Source organism: Athene noctua, chromosome 3 (assembly GCF_965140245.1).
Source record: "Athene noctua chromosome 3, bAthNoc1.hap1.1, whole genome shotgun sequence".
NCBI lineage: Eukaryota > Metazoa > Chordata > Aves > Strigiformes > Strigidae > Athene > Athene noctua.
The window spans coordinates 69,710,518-69,730,174 of NC_134039.1; the positions used below are offsets into that span (position 1 = coordinate 69,710,518).

Below are 19,657 nucleotides of genomic sequence, written 5' to 3' on the forward strand. Positions count from 1 at the left end.
TTAAATACAAAGCAAATTTAGTCAGATTAATTTACCCTCATTTTCTTCTTTTACACACAAAAAGGCTTCTATAAATTAATTGAGCTATTTATTCTACAAGAGAGAGGAACATGCTTGTTGGCAGTGTTTTATGAACCTGAAAGGTAATGGGACCCATAAAACTCCTTGACACTTATTTTTGAGCTTCACAAAATTAGAGTCTGTACCTCATAGCTGAACTGTCAAAAAGACTAGTTTCTTCTGCCCAATTCATCTACCAGCCAAATTTGCCACTCACAAGAATTTGTTTCATAGGTTTTTACTCCCTTCTCTTCAAAAAATAATAAAGTTTCTTGAGCTAATAAGACTTTTATCAAAGGCAAAAATAACAGATCTATTATGCTTATCCTGAAAAAAACCCACGCCACAACCACTCTTTTTCAACGTTATTAAAAACATACAAAGAAAATGCATTTATGGTTAGAAACATGATGTTAGTGTAATGGAAAATTGAGATTCAACAAACATAAATTTGCTTTTTCATATGTATAGAAACTAGTCAGGCAATGGAGAAAAAATTACTATAAAATAAGACTTATGCTGTGTATACATGTGCTCTAATCAGTACAGACAGAATCACTCTCTAAAAAAGACACCGTCAGAAGGAAAGATACTAATTTCCAGTATTTGTAGAAGTTCCACATATAAAGTTTTCAAATGTTATAGCGCAATGAACTGAAAACTGAAGCACATTTTAAGTGATACCTCAAAACTACCTTTGGAAATTGATCTGGTTTAAAAAAAAAAAAAAAAGGTATACTTAATTTCAAGTATAAGTATAAGAAGTAAGACGTATCAAGAGTTTGGTAGATATTTTGATAACATTTGCATGAATTTCACCTGTGGAAGCTCATCTCCATATGTTAGCTTCACTGGCTCAGACACTCATGAAAATTTCTAATGTGTTGTTTCAACATTACTCATCTTAAATCCAAGTTCAGGAAAAACAAAAGAAGGTCTTATCTTTTCACATTAATTCTCTTTTATTATCTGAAATTGCTTTAAAAGAAGTATTTTCAACTGTTTACAGACAATAAATCATTCCTCATCTTGTGTGTTTAAAGCTGCTCAAACTCCTTGTTCTCAGGAAATAAACATTATGGTCATTTTCATGAAATAATATCAGCTATTAATATATGCAGGTTTTAAATGTATTAAGAAACATTCTTTCTGCCCAAGTATAGTCCCAGTAACAGCTACTTTCAACATGAAAGAAAACACATTTTTATGGTTATCACTACTGTATTTTATAGAGCTAAGTATTGTTAACAGTGGAGGAACCTCCTGGCCAAAATTTGTGATATTAAGCACAATAACTGAATGAGTTACTGCCAATAGGCACTCTGTAAGATCTTGATTTTCCTGCCTCTCAGCTAAAATACTACCAGTGTTGGGTACTAATACTTTGACAGATTGCAACAGCTCTTATTCCTGCACTACTGCAGTTCTTGAATTAAGCAAAGAGACAGAAGCAGATGCTCTCACTTTCAGCAGGTACAGCTTCCTGGCTAGCAATAATGTTTCAGACTCAGGTGCCTGTGGAAAAGATGAAGGGAGACAAAGCTGGACACAGAATTCACAGCCTGAAGGCAAGCACTCAACCTAGCTCAGCTTTCTTTAAATCATTTGCAGCCTTAGATAAATCTCATACCCTATAAACCAATAAAGTTATTTATTTAACAGTCCTAGAAAGAACTGTTGTTATCGATAATTAAATATTTAAGTGTTTTTATATAATTTTGAAGGAAAGGCCCATAGAAGAAAAAAAAAAAAATATTTATTTACTCAAACTACTCCTAAATAAACAAAATTATTTCTCTCAAAAATTCCAGACAAGATATAAATTAACCAATATGACACATTTGTTTCCAGTGAAACAAAACTAAAATTGATGATTCAGAGTATCATATGGTCTTCTCATACATATATCCCTGTGGTTATACATCAATCAATCCTGGGATCTAGGTAACAGGAAAAGCAACAACACACAAACAACCTTCAGTGTGAATTCACAAGCTTTCATTTTTTAAGGACAGAATTTTCTCAGACAGTTGCCTGTCACACAGTTATACCTGATTTGAAAGGCTCTCTGTTGACTTTTAAAAAAATGTTGTCAAAGTCTGCAAATCAAAGTTAAAATCTAACTTCCAATTCTTTTCATTATGTCAGCAAGCAAAACTCAAAATTTTACTTCCTCTTTTATTTCTTTAAATGTATACTTTTTTTTTTTTTCCCCTTTGGAAGTTGCCGTATTACCTTCCATAAAAAAAAAAAAAAAAAAAAAAAGCAAAACCAAAACAAAAAACCCAAACCAAAACACTCATGGCACTATGCTCTTCAGGGAAAAAAAAATCAGCAAATGTAGAGATGTGGGAAAAAAATGTTACATTTTCATCGGTTAAGTTCAGCTACAGTGCAGCATCCTTAGAATAAATACATGCATGGTTTTAGTATAGAATAGTGTATAGAAATATACACTGAATAAACCAGAAAGCAAAATCAGAACATAAAATCGGTCAAAACCATACTTTAGAAGTACTGCCCTTTGCCTTTACAGAAGAGCTCTGCAATTTTCATTCCATATGCTTTATGTGACCATCCCCTTTAAACAAAGGCCAAAACCAACTTGCTCTGGTTTAAGTTCTATTGTATATTATCCAGCCAAAACATAGGTTTCCTTTGTCACATAAAACATACATGACCTGAGTACTATTAACATACATGTGAAATATGGACACCCTTATCATAACAAATGATGTATATCCATCATATCCACCAGGGCTCTCCAGCATTTTGGCAACTTAAAATGTTTGTTCAAATTACATGCACTGAAACGGAATTAATATTTTTTTCTGAACAGTTCAGTCCTAACCCTCTGTGCATAATCATATCTTGTTTTAATACTAAAATAATTTAGAATTACAGAAGAAAATTAAAGTCTAATTTTTAGGTTTAATATATTCTAAGTGCACTGTCAGTTTACTAAATTCTAATAAGGCACGTACATGCAAGCCAACACTATGCTGTATCACAGTTTATAATTGGGCTCAGAGAACCTGATGCGTGTGGAAGAAAAACAACCAAGCCCAGTTCTCAAATCTCTGCAAATCTAGCAGTTGGGAGGAAAAGTCTCTACACATATATCAAATTAATTTGTCTGAGAAGTCACTGGCAAACCGTGATTCACATAGCTGTACTTGTCAGACCTAGCAAGAGAAAAGCACTTCAGAAAGCGGCAAGACAAACAGTAGGGCCAATTCACCTGACCTTAGATAAGACAAATAAGAAAGCAAAACTGAAAAATATATAAAACTAATATCAGGACTCTATGCCAACATGGAACATTAAATTCTAAAATAAGCTCTCGGGAAGGAAATGGACATCAGCTATTACAAGCAGTGAGAGGAAAGGCAGTGAGACATATTGAGAATGGGATCTAATAAGGTAGCGTAGGAAATATTTTCTTGAGTTCTACAAAGTTCATCTTTGATGGAGACAAAAAACCCTATAAATTTTAGGGAATTAAGTAAAAAATGAGATGGGTAGGTGTTTCATTTTATTTTGCATCTGTGCTTATATTAAAATATAAAGAGGAAAAGATTCCTTTCACACTGCGAAGTTCAGGATTCTAAAGGACATCCCTTTCCTCTATATAGAGATGAATTATCTGAGAAAACATTAGGCAATGGTTCTTAGTATTACATATGCTCAATACGATGTCAATCTTATGAAGTCAATGTAATAATTGTGCCAAAGAATATACTGCTTTACTTATATTGCCATCAAATGTCAAAACGGAAAAAGATAAGCATTAAGCTGTTTCATAGGAATTGATTTTTAAATGCCACCAACTCAAGTACTATAAACTGTTTTTAAACTAATTCCTTGGAATTGTATCTGAAATACCTCAAACACATTTATAGTAATTACAAGTGGCAGTTCACGCAAATTATCATCCTAAGAGTTCACAGCAGCACTTTACAGAACTCTGCAAAAGAATGGGAAAGGGAGCCCATATAACACCATAAACTGTTAAAAAGTCTCTTTGATAAGGCACTTTAAGAAGATTATATTAGAAAATAATTACATTTATAGACAGGATTAAGGTAGAGATCCGTAGTTATACAGGCAGCACAACTGGATTTGGCCAGCTATTAGACAGAGAATGTCCATGAAGATATATACCATGGAAAAAGGTGAAAAGCAGCAATATATTCCTTGAACAAAAACATATTGATAAAAGAATGAGGTATAGAAGGTAACAAATCTCTCCAGATGAAAAAGACTGTAACAATAGCACTGAAGAACGTAGAACTGGAGGTACCTCTCAGGTCATAAAGCCCAATATCCTACCAAGAATAACCACATAACAAACTTTTTTCATACATATCTTTTATTTTCCAGGTAAGGGAGAAGGAAGGGCAGGAGGAGTTGAGGGGGTGGCACTTTTATGATCAGTGCAATTCGTATCTGCTCTTATATTCAAGGCAAGCATTTATAGTCTTCTTCACCCCTGCAGCTTCATAGATATGAACACATCATTCACCTTCAAACCTTTTCTTAACCTAAATTAGTAGTAGATGAAGGTGATTCAAATGTTTTAATCACACTATAAAAGGTTGCACTGTACAAATGTGTTTAATATTGTTTTGTATAGAAGAGGCTTAAAAAATGAGAAGCATGGTAAAGCGGATAACCTTTGGTACAGTCATCTAAGATTCACCTAGTTTCCAACTTTTGAGGGAAAGACAGTATTTTTAGAATGCCTAGAGTGTGAAAATACAGGAAATTCAACTGGAAAATTTACAGTAAGACAAAACACATTGCAAAATTGTTCAGGATACAAGCTGTTTGCAAAGATGTCTTCAGAAGATCCCAGTAATTTACGCCAACGACATCCCTCAATTTGTACAAATCTTTCACTGCAGTAGTTCAATATCTTGACCTACAGTCTTAATGAATCTGTATAACAAGCCTATTTTTCTACATTTTTTCCTCCCTACATAAATGCTGAACAAGTTGCTTGGCATTAAACATTTAAATATTAACTGTGGGCCTTGAAAATAAAAAAAGAAACATTCTAAAGATGCTGTAATGAAGGATTGGGTTAATGTGATAACATATATGTTAAAATCTTAGCAAGCTGTCCAATCTGCTTTATAGTCAACAGTATAGTCAACAAGTACTTCTGCTGCACAATTTACCTCAAACTATATCATGTATCTAAAACAGGTCACTTGAACTGCACTGTAAAAAAGTCTTGTTTCCACTGACTTTAAAAAAGGCATTATGGTAAATATAGATGACCGTACAGCAGAAATCTAAAGCAAAAAACGGTTCTGTTCAGATGGAATTGAGACTATTTGCCAGCCATTTCTTTTAACCCATCACGATCAGAGTTCCAGAATATATATGTTTTTTTCTAGCTGGACCTGGTAAATTATATATGTTTTTTTCTAGCTGGACCTGAAAATTCTTTAAAATAATATCTTAAAAGAACCATTATTCCAGGTATTAGGATTTATATTAGGTCAAATGTCTTCTAGGAGTTCATTTCAGGGAAATTACTACCTTTAAGTAATATTCAGTGAGAACAATTTTAAAAGCCTCTCAGTTTTATTTTAAATATTGATGTGTTTTTTACCAAGTTTGTATATACACAAACACATATATACCCTCATCTTAAAATAAATGTTCAATAAAGCATTACTGACAGTGCATAATGAAAAAGCTCTGGAACATCTTTCTGATAGTTTTCAATATAATGTTCTTGAAGATTAACTCAGATTATTGTATTTGTTCAATTTAGAAAAGAATTTTATATTTTTATGATTAAAGCCTATATACAGAACTATGTTGGAATTCATTCACTATACAACAAATAATAGAAAAAGTCACATTTCTTTTAGGTTGCACAGAAGAAAAGTGTCTATCAAAAATCTAACTAAATATATCTGGTTAAAAAAAAAAAAAGAGAAACCGGTGAACCCTTTCAATAACGTCATAGAATGCTATCAGTAACAGGTAACCTCTCACAGTATCTGTTATACTTGTATTTAGTTTAATTTAAAGCAAGCAAACAAAAAAAATATAATAGTTTGGGTTGGAAGTGAACTTAAAAGATCATCTATTTCCAAACCCCCTGCCACTAGAGCAGGTTGCTCAAAGCCCCGTCCAACCTGGCCTTGAAGACTTCCAGGGAGGGGGAAGCCACAATTTCTTTGGGCAACCTATGCCAGGGCCTCACCACCCTCATCGTTAAAAATGTCTTTCTAATGCCAATCTAAATTTACCCTCTTCCAGTTTAAAACTATTGCTCCTTGTCCTGTCACTAAAGGCCTTGGTAAAATGTCTCTCTCCATCTTTCTTATACACCCCCTTCATATGGTGAAAAGCTGCAATAAGGTCTGTCTATAGCCTTCTCTTCACCAGGCTGAATATGCCCAACTCTCTCAGCCTTTCTTCATAGGAGAGGTGTTCCAGCCCTCTGATAAGTTTTGTGGACCTCCTCTGGGTCTCTCCGAAGTGCAAGAAGTCACTGTTCCCACAGAATTTCAACAGTCCTGCTTGCAATTGAACCATTTAATGAAAAGCACAAGAGCTGAGCTTATACCCACTTCTATCGTCCGGCTAAACTGTTCTGCCAAACTTTGCACTGTTGTAGTTCAATGGAAAAATTAAATATTTGGCTAAAAGGGATACCGACAGCTAAGAATATTGAAAATGATACAGGCATTTGGGGTTAACAGTATCTCATACTGTCAGCATATCAGCTCTTAGAACACATTTGTCAACATCAGAGTTCTAAGATAATCAGGAGAAAAAATATAGTTCTGAGAGCAAAGGTAAAAGACATGATAAATTAAACTATGATTAACAAGAACACAATAAAAATTCCCTTTTATTTTTTGATCGACTTCAGGAACCAAAATTTTTTTTCATATGCAGTAATTATTCATTTCTGTAAGAATTAAGGGCCTGTCTCTCAAATGATGCAGCTTTGTCAGTTAAGGGAACCAGTAGGTTCTACTGCTGTGCTTGAGTACAGTCAGTCACTACAACACTTCTCTACAACAGATGAAAAATCAGGAATCAGTCCAACCAACATCACTTGCAATTTGAAATGTTACCAACCTCCTAGGCATACTGCTCTGGTCTTTTATTCAGTTTTTGGTACAGAAAGTACAAACAGAGCACATCTGTTAACAATGTTCTGGAATAAATCTTCATACAGAAAAAAAAAAACCAAAAAACAAAAAACAGAGATAGCGTCAGTTCTGGACCTTCAAAACACCAAACTGAACAATGGGGTCATAGCTCAAATTGCTACTCTCAGTTACAGGCAAATACAGAAGGAAGCTTTATTTGGCCAGGTATGTGATACTAAAAATATCGTAAGAACTTGTCCTGTTAAAACACTCTCCTGTTGGAAGAACAGGAGGTGCCAGTGGTGGAGGGTTCTTAAAGACAAGGGTCAGCTGAAAGCATGTGTTAACTCACGCTGCAAGAGAATGAGGCAGAGAACGTCAAAACTGGAAATACGTCATACCAACCCACAGCCTTGAAGGGAATTGTAACCACAGGAAAAATAGTAGATAGAGGTCTCTCTAGATATAATTCATGTTTTCTCCAGCAGCAGCATATCATTTCGCAAAATAAATAACATTTTGTTCTAGAGAAGTAACTTCCTTGTTGCTGTACTGGGCCACAGGCACTTAAAAGAAGCGCTAGGAGACCCAAAACCAGGGATGATATTGAGTAACTTGCTGTTACTCAGGAAAGAACCAAAGCGGCTGTTGCACAGAGACTTCTTTGAAAAACAGTCAGTTATAATCCTCACTGCAGTTAAACAAGGTAATTTCCTGTCATCTGAGAACAATCAAGTGTATGAAGAAAGGTGTCCAAAGAAACAGTTCATCCAGAGATCAAAACAAGACACAGGCCACAAAGTCTTTAGGAGATGATCACATGAATGTAAAACCCTCTACCATTATACTTGTGATTCCTGTACTATAGCCAAAGTCCATTTATTAAAAAACATGCACAAAACCTTTGAAATAAACCTCTACACCAAAAATATTGGAGAACATAGTCTAAATACGGTTCATATATTTTCAAATAGTCACATAACATTTTCCTATTTGCAGGGCTAACATAAAAGCATATCCATGAAAAGATGACTTCCCAAAACATCTACGATAAGCAGTTTTGCCAACCATCTGTGCAAAAATCAGTGTTAACTTCCCTTTAAACAGAGAAAAAACCTAAACTAATCACCAGCCCAAGAGCAGAACACACCTGGTCAAATATAAGCCTAAGCATAAAAACATTCTGGTTTGAATTTACCAACAAAGAATATGCAGAGCAGGAAGATGTGGTTAATCAGCGCTACCTAGATTTGCCCATATATCTGACACTTCTGTACATAGTTCCACATCCAAGTGCATTTTTGAGTTACTGACATCATTCAAGGCATTACTTTAATAAACGTTGTTTGGCATGTCAGATGCTGAAGTCGTTGTCGATGTGTTAGGTTTTTTTCACATAATAGCCTTAGGTTAGACCACTCACTAAGAAAGCACTAGATTACATCTGAAAACTGAGAGATTTCATACCCCCAGCTTCTAGCAGAGAAGAATGAGTGGGGAAATACCCATTCATAAAGCTAATCTCAGTGAAGGACTTAATACTACTTCTTCAATGGAGTCACCAAGCAAAGCATGAAAGATTAATGGGACCCCAGTAAAAGATGATACAATCTAGCCCATGTTTACACACTTAGCCAGAGCAGTGGGGCTTTACTCCATGCTCCCAGTACCATTTTCATAGTATATGGTAAGAGAACAGTACATTGCATAAACAGAGAAAAAAATAAAAGCAAGTCAAAGAGGTCTCAATCTCACTGCTATCATCGCTGTCAAAAGACATGGAATACTCCTCTGCCACATATTTAATTGAAAATATCAATTTATTTCTAATTCCCACTCCCTACCTTTTTCCCATTACATTAATCTATATCAGTGGTTGTACATGCAATCGAAGTAAGAGTTACCAGAATTCAAATATATTTGAGAAATTATCAATAGTGCTTACTTGCCCTTAAAAGGGTTGGATTAAATATTAAAAGCAGTAAGAAGCCATTTGTTATGTTGCTGCCAACATCTCCTCTGAAATACATCATCTGGACAGACTACAACACAACTGGTGAGACAATCTCAATGTCAGTTTGGTACTCACATTGGCAGGGAGTATGTTACAGAGGCCATAAAGTTCAAAGCACCGTTTTTTATTCAGAAAACGAACGTTCTTAAAAAGAAGTATCTGGGATGGTCTAAAAAGAAACAAAATTTTAAAATCTTGCTTTTCTTATTTAAAGCTATGAAAGCATTATTTTTAATTGCTATTCACAAATTAAAATGAAAAAATTTTGAGTACTGACAGTTACTCTATTTGTCACATTCTGTGTGCAGAGTTTGGGAAAGATATTCTTGCAGAAAACATAAAAAAATCTGTTGGACAGATTTAAAAAAAAAATCTGTCTTCTTCATTTGTAAAAGACAGAGGAAGTGATCTGAATGATATAGAGTAGTAACAGGAGCTGTAGGCCTTCATTCAGAGGTGAATTGTTTGCATCCAACATAAATCAGCAGTGACCATTTATCATCTAGCAGCTGTTCAGTAGTAGCCTGTGCATGATGATATGGTAGCTCCTATTGGAGAGGTGTCCAGGTGACAGTCACAGCTAATCGCCATCCCTTGGCAGTCTCAAATAGCTTAAGGAAACAATAAGACCTAGAGACCACAGTAGACTGTGTCTTCTAGAGAGAAAGCAATTCCAGAGCAGGGCGATGAAAAGGTATTTCTGGAATGAGCAGTGTCCACCCAATGTGTAACAACAGGATCTCAAATTAAGGTCAGGTCAATACAATACTTTTCGTTGGAATTATCTGCATTTTGCATGATACCACGCCAAATCTTTAAGATACTTTTTTATTTATGCTAAGGGTTGATGTTTCTGCTTAAGAAATTCCACAGATTTAAATGGTAAACTGCAGAATCAGTTATTTAATATAATCTATCAATATTTCATCATTACAATCTTTTTATTTTGTACTCTGCCAGCAAAAGAAATATTTATTTAGGAGAACACTTCTTTCCACATCTTATTACTGTGAAAGAACTTGTACTTACAATGCAGAACTGTAGACTTACGGGAAATATTTTGTATTTTGTAGTTTTAGGTTCTTTTTGCCTAGTTCTATCACCATCTGGTGAGCATAAATACTGGGCTTCAAATTGCTCTCTTCCATACACAGTGTTTAAAAAAAGAAGGTGAACTTTCCAAGTACCATTCAGTTTCAGTGGTTCCTTTCAACAAACCTATTTGCTTGCCCTTAGAAGTATTACCTTATCAGAACAGTAAAACCTGTAACACCACAGGGGTCTAATGTTCTATTCCTTATGCTCACAAAACAGTATAAAATAGGGAAAGCCAAAAGCTCATAACAGCCACAACTTTGCTAAAGCTGAATCATATGTTGTTTAAAAAGTCACCATTTACATATAAAAAGCACCTCAGTATTTACAGCAAAGCCAACTGAATAAATGCACTAAAAAAAATTCTGAATCACAAACATGTTATTTAGACTCCTGATGTAGATGCAGCTGTGATACCACAAAAAATTTCCTTAATTTGACCAAACTTTGTAACCTGGAAAAATGCAACTCCCAGTTATGAAGGAGAAAAAACAATTCAGTGTACCTTTGCAACATAAAAACAGTGTCTTAAAGAATTCACTGTAGGTACTTTTCTCTGGTCTACTACTGTTCATTAAACAAGTATGCAGAATGCATACTAGAGGAGTCACAACTCCTCTAATTCTGAATTGCTTTGAAGGTGGTCACCCTTAACCAGGACAGCTTTCTGAGATAGTTTACTTAACAGAAGTATCAGTAAAGGTAAAAACAAACTCCTTGGTAGTAACACCAAGGACCACAAACAGCCTGTTTCTACTACTTCATTTTTGCCTTCTCCTGTTGAGAATCTACCAAATCAGACCATTTTTCTTCAGCTGGAGAATATTACATTATATTTATCACTATAGCAACTAACCTAATTGATTTGATGCAGGATTCTCTTCCACCATAGGATGGAGCCACTATCCCTAAGTATAATCTAAACACTTAAGAAAGAAAAAATGATCAGTTTATCATTTTACCACGTCAAAGAGAACATAATTGGGCTTCAGAAATTACAGTATAAATGAAAGTCTAATGGACTGTACATATACATCCAGAACACACTATATAAATATGCTTATCTCTCAAGTAGACTCAGAGGATGGTGTTCACTGGTTGGTCCCAGTAATAGGGATGACTATAGCACAACAAATACATTCCCAGAAACAAAGACTCACAAAGTAATTAAGGGAAGATGAAGCAACATTCATATAACTGATTCAGGAATAAGCTTTGCCAGACCAACAGATTAAAAATCAAAATAAGCAAGGTAGATCAAAAGTTTTAGTTATAGTGCTATAAAAAAAAATGAAAAATAGAAAAGTTTTGATTTTTTTTTTTGGAGCTGCAGGGTTTGATGTAAATGTAGTAAAATGATGCAGTGAGAGACAATCACATACAAGGTTCCTGTAATAACTTTAATAATATAATTACCTCTATTGTTTATAACATAAATCTGTTGGGTATCAGAGCTTTAAGTTGGCATGCTCCCATAGACCTGAATATAAAGATGTGTGGAAAAATACAGAACACCTTACATTGCCAAGTTCTTTGCTTTTACTTCCTAAGAAATATGGCAAGGCTGTTATTCGTAAAACATAACTAGAGTCATTCCCCACCACCACCCCCAGTTACGTTTTTCTTCAAAATACAAAGCATCAGATGAAAAAAGGGCTGAATAAACCCTAAATGATTTTTAAAGAATTCATAAAATCTGAAGTACTACTTTACCTAGAAATAGCTCCACATTTTTTCCCTTATTTTTTAAACATCTTCACCCTTCCACAGAGCAAAAACATGTTTTACAATTTTTCAAATACTACCGCTAGAGAAAAATATTCACGGTGCTTCATTAACATTTGGAATTGAAGCTGTCAAATCAGTGAAACATTACATAAATGGTGGAGTATTTTGACACTGCATATTTTAAGCTGCATGGTGCTTTTCAGCTCCATAGGTAATGAAAAGCGTACTACATGTTTGAGGAACACCATCTACACTAGCTGAGAGAACTAATTAGAAACTGGTCATTTAAGTACACCAGAAATTGCCTTCATATTAATGGCAAACATTTGCATTTTTTCAGCATCAGTAAACAATGTGAAAAATAAATAATTAACAGTACACAACAATTCAAATGAACAACTTTATTCCTTAGAACAGAACACTGTCAAACCTCTCACTGTTGAATACAATTTTTAAGGTGTCAGTTTACAGTTAACTCTTTCTGAGGCTATGCTGATATATATAATGTATCTGCACAGAACAACTCATATCTTCTCATAAAAAGCCTGGGACCATCCAGACATTTCTCGCACAAACTTAACAAATTATTTCCTGTTACTGAATTCTCTTTACACTTGAACTATTTATCCTGTAATATATATTTACTGAGTCACTTATCTTCCAGTATGCACATAAATTCTTTTTAAATCTCAGTGTGTTCTTTAGTGTACCCTTTAAATTAGCATATTGAATATGGCACTAGGCACAAAATTAAATTATTTAGAAGTGTGTCCTATTTGATACGATTTTTATGAGAAGTGTAATGCAAAATGTGCTTAATTGCAAAAAAATAATTACAAAATATGTTATTCTTTTGAGAACAAGCCTCTTCCACTGTTGTCAGTACAAAGAGTGCCTGTAACGTAAAAAAAAAAACAAAAAAGGTGTATTAAAGGTTCTCTTAGCCAATTACAATCTTGTTTCAGGAAAAAAACAACAACACAAAAATGGAGAATATAATACAGTTGGGAGGGAACTGAACAGAGGGTTAAGAAATGCAGCAGACATGCTCCTGAAAACCAGAATCTATTTCCTATTGACCATAACCTACACCTATTACAGCTCAACAAGACAAGCCTAGTGCAAAGTCTTTTATGCTAAAGCTAATGAAAGGAATACGCACTATGGGTAAATTACAGACCACATTCAGCTCAGGTTGTGAAAATACAGTGTAGATGCATTTTGGCAAAGTTGTGCAGATCCCTCCTGATAAATTACATAATTTTTTATTATTGCATAGAAACTGCTTTTTCTATTATCTTTCAAAGGTTCCCACTCCGGTACTATGGACTAACTTGCAATCCACAGAAGTATAGGCACTAACTGTATTTACATTACGTAACTGCTTGAAAATTACTCTTGTCAAGAGCAAAATAATTAACAACAAAAAATAAAGACCTTTAAAAGTATTAATAGTCTAGGCACTTGATTCTTACAGATACCTTATCTGCAACTCAGTGTGATTAATGGACAATCTATCAAGCCTGAAAAAGAATACACAAAACTCTACTGATAACCTGTGATGCAGCTCTAAAACTGATAGCATGGGCTTATTAAACTGCTGAGGACATGCTAAGGAAGTGCTGGGGTTTGTTCCGATGCAATTTCACAGTCAGAGAAACACATATGATCCTGGTGATGTTAAGACATCTGTCACTTGACTAAGTATGTGCTTCCTAAAGGAATGAACATAAGCAAACCAGCTCCTGTTCATGGAAGGTGGACGAGGGTAGAAGAGCGTGTACATGGAGGGAGCAGTCTGGGAGAAAACTGGTAACATCTGATAATAAAGAGTGAACAGTGGATCACGGTTACTACCACTAAAAAGTTTGTTCCTAAAATCCAAGAGATGTTTCTGCTTGGACTGGAAATGGCACATCTACAACCTAAGGACATCTCATGCTCCCTAGAAGCAGCAGTATTAAAAGTGTCGGTCTACCTGCTTTACCATGGGGGTATGGGGGGAGATGGCTTCGAGATGGCAAGTCTAAGGCACAGTACTTCTGACTGCCAGCTTCTGAGCTTGGCTTTTGACAGAAGCGTTACCTCAGATGGGAAGGGCGTGGATTTACACCCAGCAAAAGCACCAGGAGAAACATGTACTTACTGCAGTAAGCGATTAGGAGACTAGCCAGGATCATGATAGCCCAGAAAGTTGAGGACATGCTTGGCAAGGCGTTGGCATCTTTCCTACTGCTTCTCCTGGGAGATGGAGCCATTGAAGCCACTTCCCCGGTGGGGGGGGAAAGTCAGACAGTTTCACCAGCCAGCTCTCCCCTTGACTGATGGCCTTTCTCCACGTGTAATCCTCAAGGAAGGCATCTTCCAGCGACCCCGCGGTTCGTCAGCAGCACCATGGTACCGTTGCGGGAATCATCTTCAAGCCAGAAAGCCAAGGCGACTTTAAAGCACGCAGGACTTCGGCGCAGTGGCCGCCGCCAGCTTTCCTCCCGTTACTGTGGTGAGATTCACTAGCGTGGTGGGTTTTACTGGGACTCGGGTGCCTGGCGTGGTGCTGAGCGGTGAAGGTGTCCCGCGAAGGAGCCTCTTCCTTAGTTCTTTTTTTCTTTCTTTTTTTTTTTTTTAATCTGTAGGAGTCGTCCCTTGCTGTCCCTTCCCCTGCCTCCTGCCCCTCGCCGGGCGGCAGACCGGCCTCCGCAGCTGGGGCCCGGGCCGAGGCGGTGCTAGCGCGGGGAGGCCTCCCCCGCCGGCCGCCGCCGCTCTAGGGCGACCCCCGCTCAGGCCGCCGCCGCCCGCCCGCCCAGGGCAGCATGGCCGCGGGGGCAGCGGGCACGGAGAGGCGAGGGCACCCCGGCGGCCGCCGCCGCCCGCCCGCGGGGGAGGGCTCCGCCACGCAGCCCCGCGGGGCGAGGACGATCCGCGCCCGAGCCCGGCACCCGCGGACGAGCGGGGGGCGGCGGTGCCCGCCAACGGCTGCGGGGGGCGGCGGAGACGGATAGCCCGACCCGCCGGGCGGAGCGGCGCCCCGTCCCCCGCGGCGAGTCCAGCGTGATCTCCCCTCCCGGCCGGTCCTGCGGGCTCGACGGGGCGGAGGCGCGAAGGGCGGCCCGATCCGCGGCGGGCGGGACACTCGACGAGGCGGGTCGGCGGCGGCGGGTCTCCTCCTCTCCGCGCACCGCCAGCCCGGCTCCCAGGCTCTGCTGCCCGAGCGGCGCCGGCCCTTCAAGTAAAAAGAAGGAGGAGGAGGAGGAGGGGGAGGAGGAGGAGGAGGAGGAGGAGGGGACGGCGGTCACGCCCACAGGTGAAGAGCTCACGGAGCGGCCCGTCCCCCGGCGCCGCGCCACCTGCGCGTCCCCGCCGGAGGAGCGCTCCCGCTCCCGCTGCCCGGGCGAGCATCGCCCCCGCACCTGCCCGCCGCCGCCGCCGCGCCCCGCTCCTGCACTCGCCTCCTCCGGTGCGACACTGCGACCGGCGGGTTTAACCCGCGGCGGCGGCGAGGGAGGAGCCGCGGGGGGACGCTCCCCGCAGCGGCGGCTCCCAGCCGTGCCGGGGGCGAGGGTCGGAGCGGGTGGTGCGGCGGGCAGGGGCCGAGGGGGACCGGCCCGGCGGCTCTGCAGGGGCAGAGCCAGCGCCACCGCCGGCGTCTCCCTTGGCCTTCGGCGCGAGGAGGAGCCGCCGGCGCGGGAGGGAAGGGGGAGGGAGGGAACAGGGGGGGTCAGGTGGTGCCCGGCCGGAGCTCCCTCGGGTCGGCTTTGCGCCGGGCTGAGACGGCGCCTCGGCAGAAGGAGAAGGGGCCCCGGCACCTCTATCCGTCCCCTCACCTGCACGGTGCGGCCCGAAGTCTCGACCGTGTGTTCTGTCTAGGCACGGCCACAGGGTTAACGGAACCGTTCCTCCTCCTGTCTTGGCCTGCGGGCCTTGCAGGGACTGCCGGCACACAGTTGCTGTCGCTGTAGTGGCAGGGACACATCGATGTGAAACCCAGTTTAGAGGGCTCCAGTTCACATGTGTGCTAGTAGCCTTTATGGAAATAATAAAAAACCGAAATGTTTTAAGAGGGACCAGGTAGTCGAGCTTTTCCGTTCGGAGTCTCCATAGCAATGTCCTCAAATTAATATTTTAAATTCTGCAGAAGGTAGTCACATCCCAAGTACGGGCAGGATTAGCGGACTAGAAGAGGAGCTTGGTCACAATATGTCCCAGTCATCTCTTCCTGTGTTTTGCTTGCATGCTGAAAATACCGTGGAGAAGTAGATCCATATTCCTTCAGTAGCCTCAGCCTTTGTCTGATTGTTTGCCACTTAAATAGCTTGACTTAAAATTGTATGTAAATGACATATTATGTACCAGACAGGACTGTAGGGACTTTTCTAGAACAGCTGCACTTGACTAGATACTTGGAACTAACTTCAGTTTTGCACCATGAGGACCTGATCTGATTTTCTGCCCAAGTAGTTTTCATCCTGAACTGGTTGGGCAGTAGGCTGATGTGTTTAAGTATGCTTCACAGAGATGAAGTTTAACTATAATTTGGGTACATGCACCACATCTCCTTCCAAGATGTGACTTACCCTTATTTTCAGTGGGAATTTCTTTTCTATTACATTTAAAAAACTAGAACAGAGCACAGCTCAAGCATTAAGGCAACATGCTAAGCTTTCTTCTTCTCCCCCACATAATTTAAAAGCAAATTTTATTATTGTTTTGTATTTAGAGACTAAATCTTTGTAACACCTTTTCTCCATGACTTAGACACTAGGTTTTCTTTGTAGGTCAATATAAATTCCATAGCTCTTTTGGTACCCTGAAGCATTAGTTCAATTTGAAGTTGTAAAGTACTACTTCATAACGAGCTTTTTGTAAAATTTCAAATTTCCTATTCTCAGAACAAATGTAAATAAGTATTAAGCAACAAAAATGCCTCAGCATGATATGCTGCTGTTCATTGCAATTCCAGGACTAACATGTAAATTAAGCGGTTTTCTGTATGTATGAAAAGAAATTTGATTTCCATTACAGCTGCGAGTATTGAATGTACAGCTGAATAACATATTTTAACTATTACTAAAGAGAAAAATCATACGTATCTTGACAAGAGATACATAGTATGATGTATAGATTAAGAGACCTTAAAGCCACAAAGGATAGCTGCAACAGTATATAGGCTGCTACACCTTCCAGTATAGTCCGTAGAATTTCATATAATACATCTTATAGTTTACTTATTAAGTTGTAGTTATACAAGAGGATTTTCCCTGGAAATACCTCCAGCTTTCAGTCTGAGGAGTAGGAGTCATGATTACTGTTCACCTAAATAAAGCCTGAAGCTTGATGCAGAAACTAAAGTATTGCTTTTCTAGTTCTGAAAACTAACATTGTGCACTTGAGAACAGGTTAATTCTCGTGTCAGAAAACTACACAGTCACTCAGAAAGTGATGTAGCACGCACTGAGAACAAGGACCACTAAGGTGGGGCCTTTGCGTTTTTATCTACATTTACCTGTAATAGTTTTACATAAGACATTTTATATGAAGAAAGATTTTCAAACATTGCATTCTGATTTGATTGTCAAAGATAAGATAAGACTTAAAAACATTCTTGAAAAATGTAATTTTAGGTCACTGCTGATTTGTTCTGTAGGTGTATGTTGATCCCCAGTAATGATCTGGCTGTGCTGCACTGTCTTGTATTGAAAAGTAGCTCACCCTAGAGTGATACTACTTACAGAGTAAAATCCTACTCAGTGAAGAAAGTGGCAGAATGTGATCTTAAATTAATTTGCTTGCCTCTTCCTTCCTCCCTCACCTTCCATGGTGCCCCTTCACAATACATATGGGGCCCTGGAACTTTTGAATGAAGCAGAGAAGGATGAAGAAAATGAGTCAAACAAGGAGGAAGATGAAGGTCCACCAAGGCCAGGTCACCCTAGACTAGGTTTTAAAACCAATTCTAAAAACAACCCCAGAAGAGTCATTGTAGTGGGTGACTCCATTCTGAGGGGTGTCGAAGGCCCAATGCGCAGACCAGACCTGCTTCATAGGGAAGTCTGCTGCCTTCCTGGGGCCCAGGTAAAGGACCTCACAGTAAAACTCCCAACTCTAGTGAGACCACCCAAGGACTACTACCCTCTCTTGGTTTTTCGGGTAAGTAGCGACGATATTATCAGGAGAAGTCCAAAATCAATGAAGAGAGATATCAGGGCCTTGGAGGAACTAGTTAAGGGGTTGGGAGCACAAACTGTGTTCTCCTCCATCCCTTCAGTTGTGAGGATGGATGAAGAAGATTACAGAAGTCAACAGATGAACTTGTGGCTATGAGGCTGGTGTTACCAGCAGGGCTTTGGATTTTTCAATCACAGGTTACTATAAAGGATGCCAGACCTTATGGCATCAGATGGGATGCACCTGTCCCAGAGGGGGAAAAGGATCTTGGGGCAGGAGTTAGCTGGACTCGCTGAGAGAGCTTTAAACTAGATTTGAAGGGGGAAGGGGACAAAACTGGAACTCCCAGACAAAAGCCGCAGGGAAGATTACCACAGTTTGTGGGCTGTTTTGCCAGCGATGACCCTCACCCTGCTATCCCAGTGGAGGCAAGGGATGGAGACATGCATCACAACAAAGATGCAAGGGATATTGATGGATCAGTAGCTGTGGTAACACCTGTGAAAGGTCAGGCCAGACTTAGGACCTCTAAATGTGAAAAGGTGCTGGGGACATCAGCCCATCTGAAGTGCATCTATACCAATGCACACAGGGTAATAAACAGGAGGAGCTTGAAGCCATGATGAAACAGGAAGATTATGATGTAGTGGCTCTCACAGAAACATGGTGGGATGTCTCCCATGACTGCAGTACACCAGTTGATGGCTACAAGCTCTTTAGGAGGAATAGACAAGGAAGGAGAGGCGGTGGGGTGGTGCTGTATGTAAGGGACTGTTATGATTGCTTCCAGCACAAGTGTAGTGAAGACAGGGTGGAGTGTCTTTGTGTTAGAATCAGGGGGTAGGCCGACAGGGCAGATGTTGTAGTAGGAGTCTACTATAGGCCACCCACCCAGGACAGAGAGGTGGATGAAATATTCTATAGGCAATTACAGGAAACCACACTTGCCCTTGTTCTTGCAGGAGACTTTAACTACCCAGACATCTGCTGGAAATAGAACACAGGAGAGTGGGACCAGTCCCAGAGATTCCTGGAATGTGTGGGAGATAACTTCCTGACACAGCTGGTGAGAGAACCGACAAGAGAAGGGGCCCTGCTGGATCTCCTCTTTGTGAACAGAGAAGGACTTGTGGATGATGTGGCAGCTGGAGGCTGACTAGGGCACAGAGATCATGAAATAATAGTTCTCTATTCTTTGAGGGACCAGGAGAGGGGGCAGCAGAACTGCCATCCTGGACTTCAGAAGGGCTGACTTTGACTTGTTTAGGCACCTGCTTGACAGAATCCCTTGGGAGATGGTCCTGAAGGGTACAGGGGTCCAGGAAGGCTGGGCACTCCTTGAGCAGGAAGTCTTAATGGCACAGGAGCAGGCTGTCCCCAGGTAAGAGAAGCCGGTGACAAAGAAGATCATCCTGGGTAAACATGGAGCTTTGACTGCAACTCAAGGAGAAAAGGAGAGTTTACAGCTTTT

General features: G+C 39.8%; 1 protein-coding gene across 4 annotated transcripts in view; it reads right to left on the reverse strand.

The window, feature by feature from the left end:
- The window catches only part of TAFA5 (TAFA chemokine like family member 5), a 453,463-nt gene extending 437,896 nt beyond the window's left edge, over positions 1–15,567 (reverse strand). The window contains exon 1 of one of the 4 annotated variants that reach the window (XR_012633434.1): positions 14,171–15,567. Coding sequence is in view for 3 of the 4 variants with exons in the window: in XM_074903248.1 (XP_074759349.1) it covers positions 14,171–14,282 (112 nt within the window). In the remaining variant the exon portion in view is untranslated. The remainder of the gene's footprint in view (positions 1–14,170) is intronic. The other 3 variants (XM_074903248.1, XM_074903249.1, XM_074903250.1) reach the window with 3 other exon arrangements.
- Positions 15,568–19,657: the final 4,090 nt, after the last annotated feature.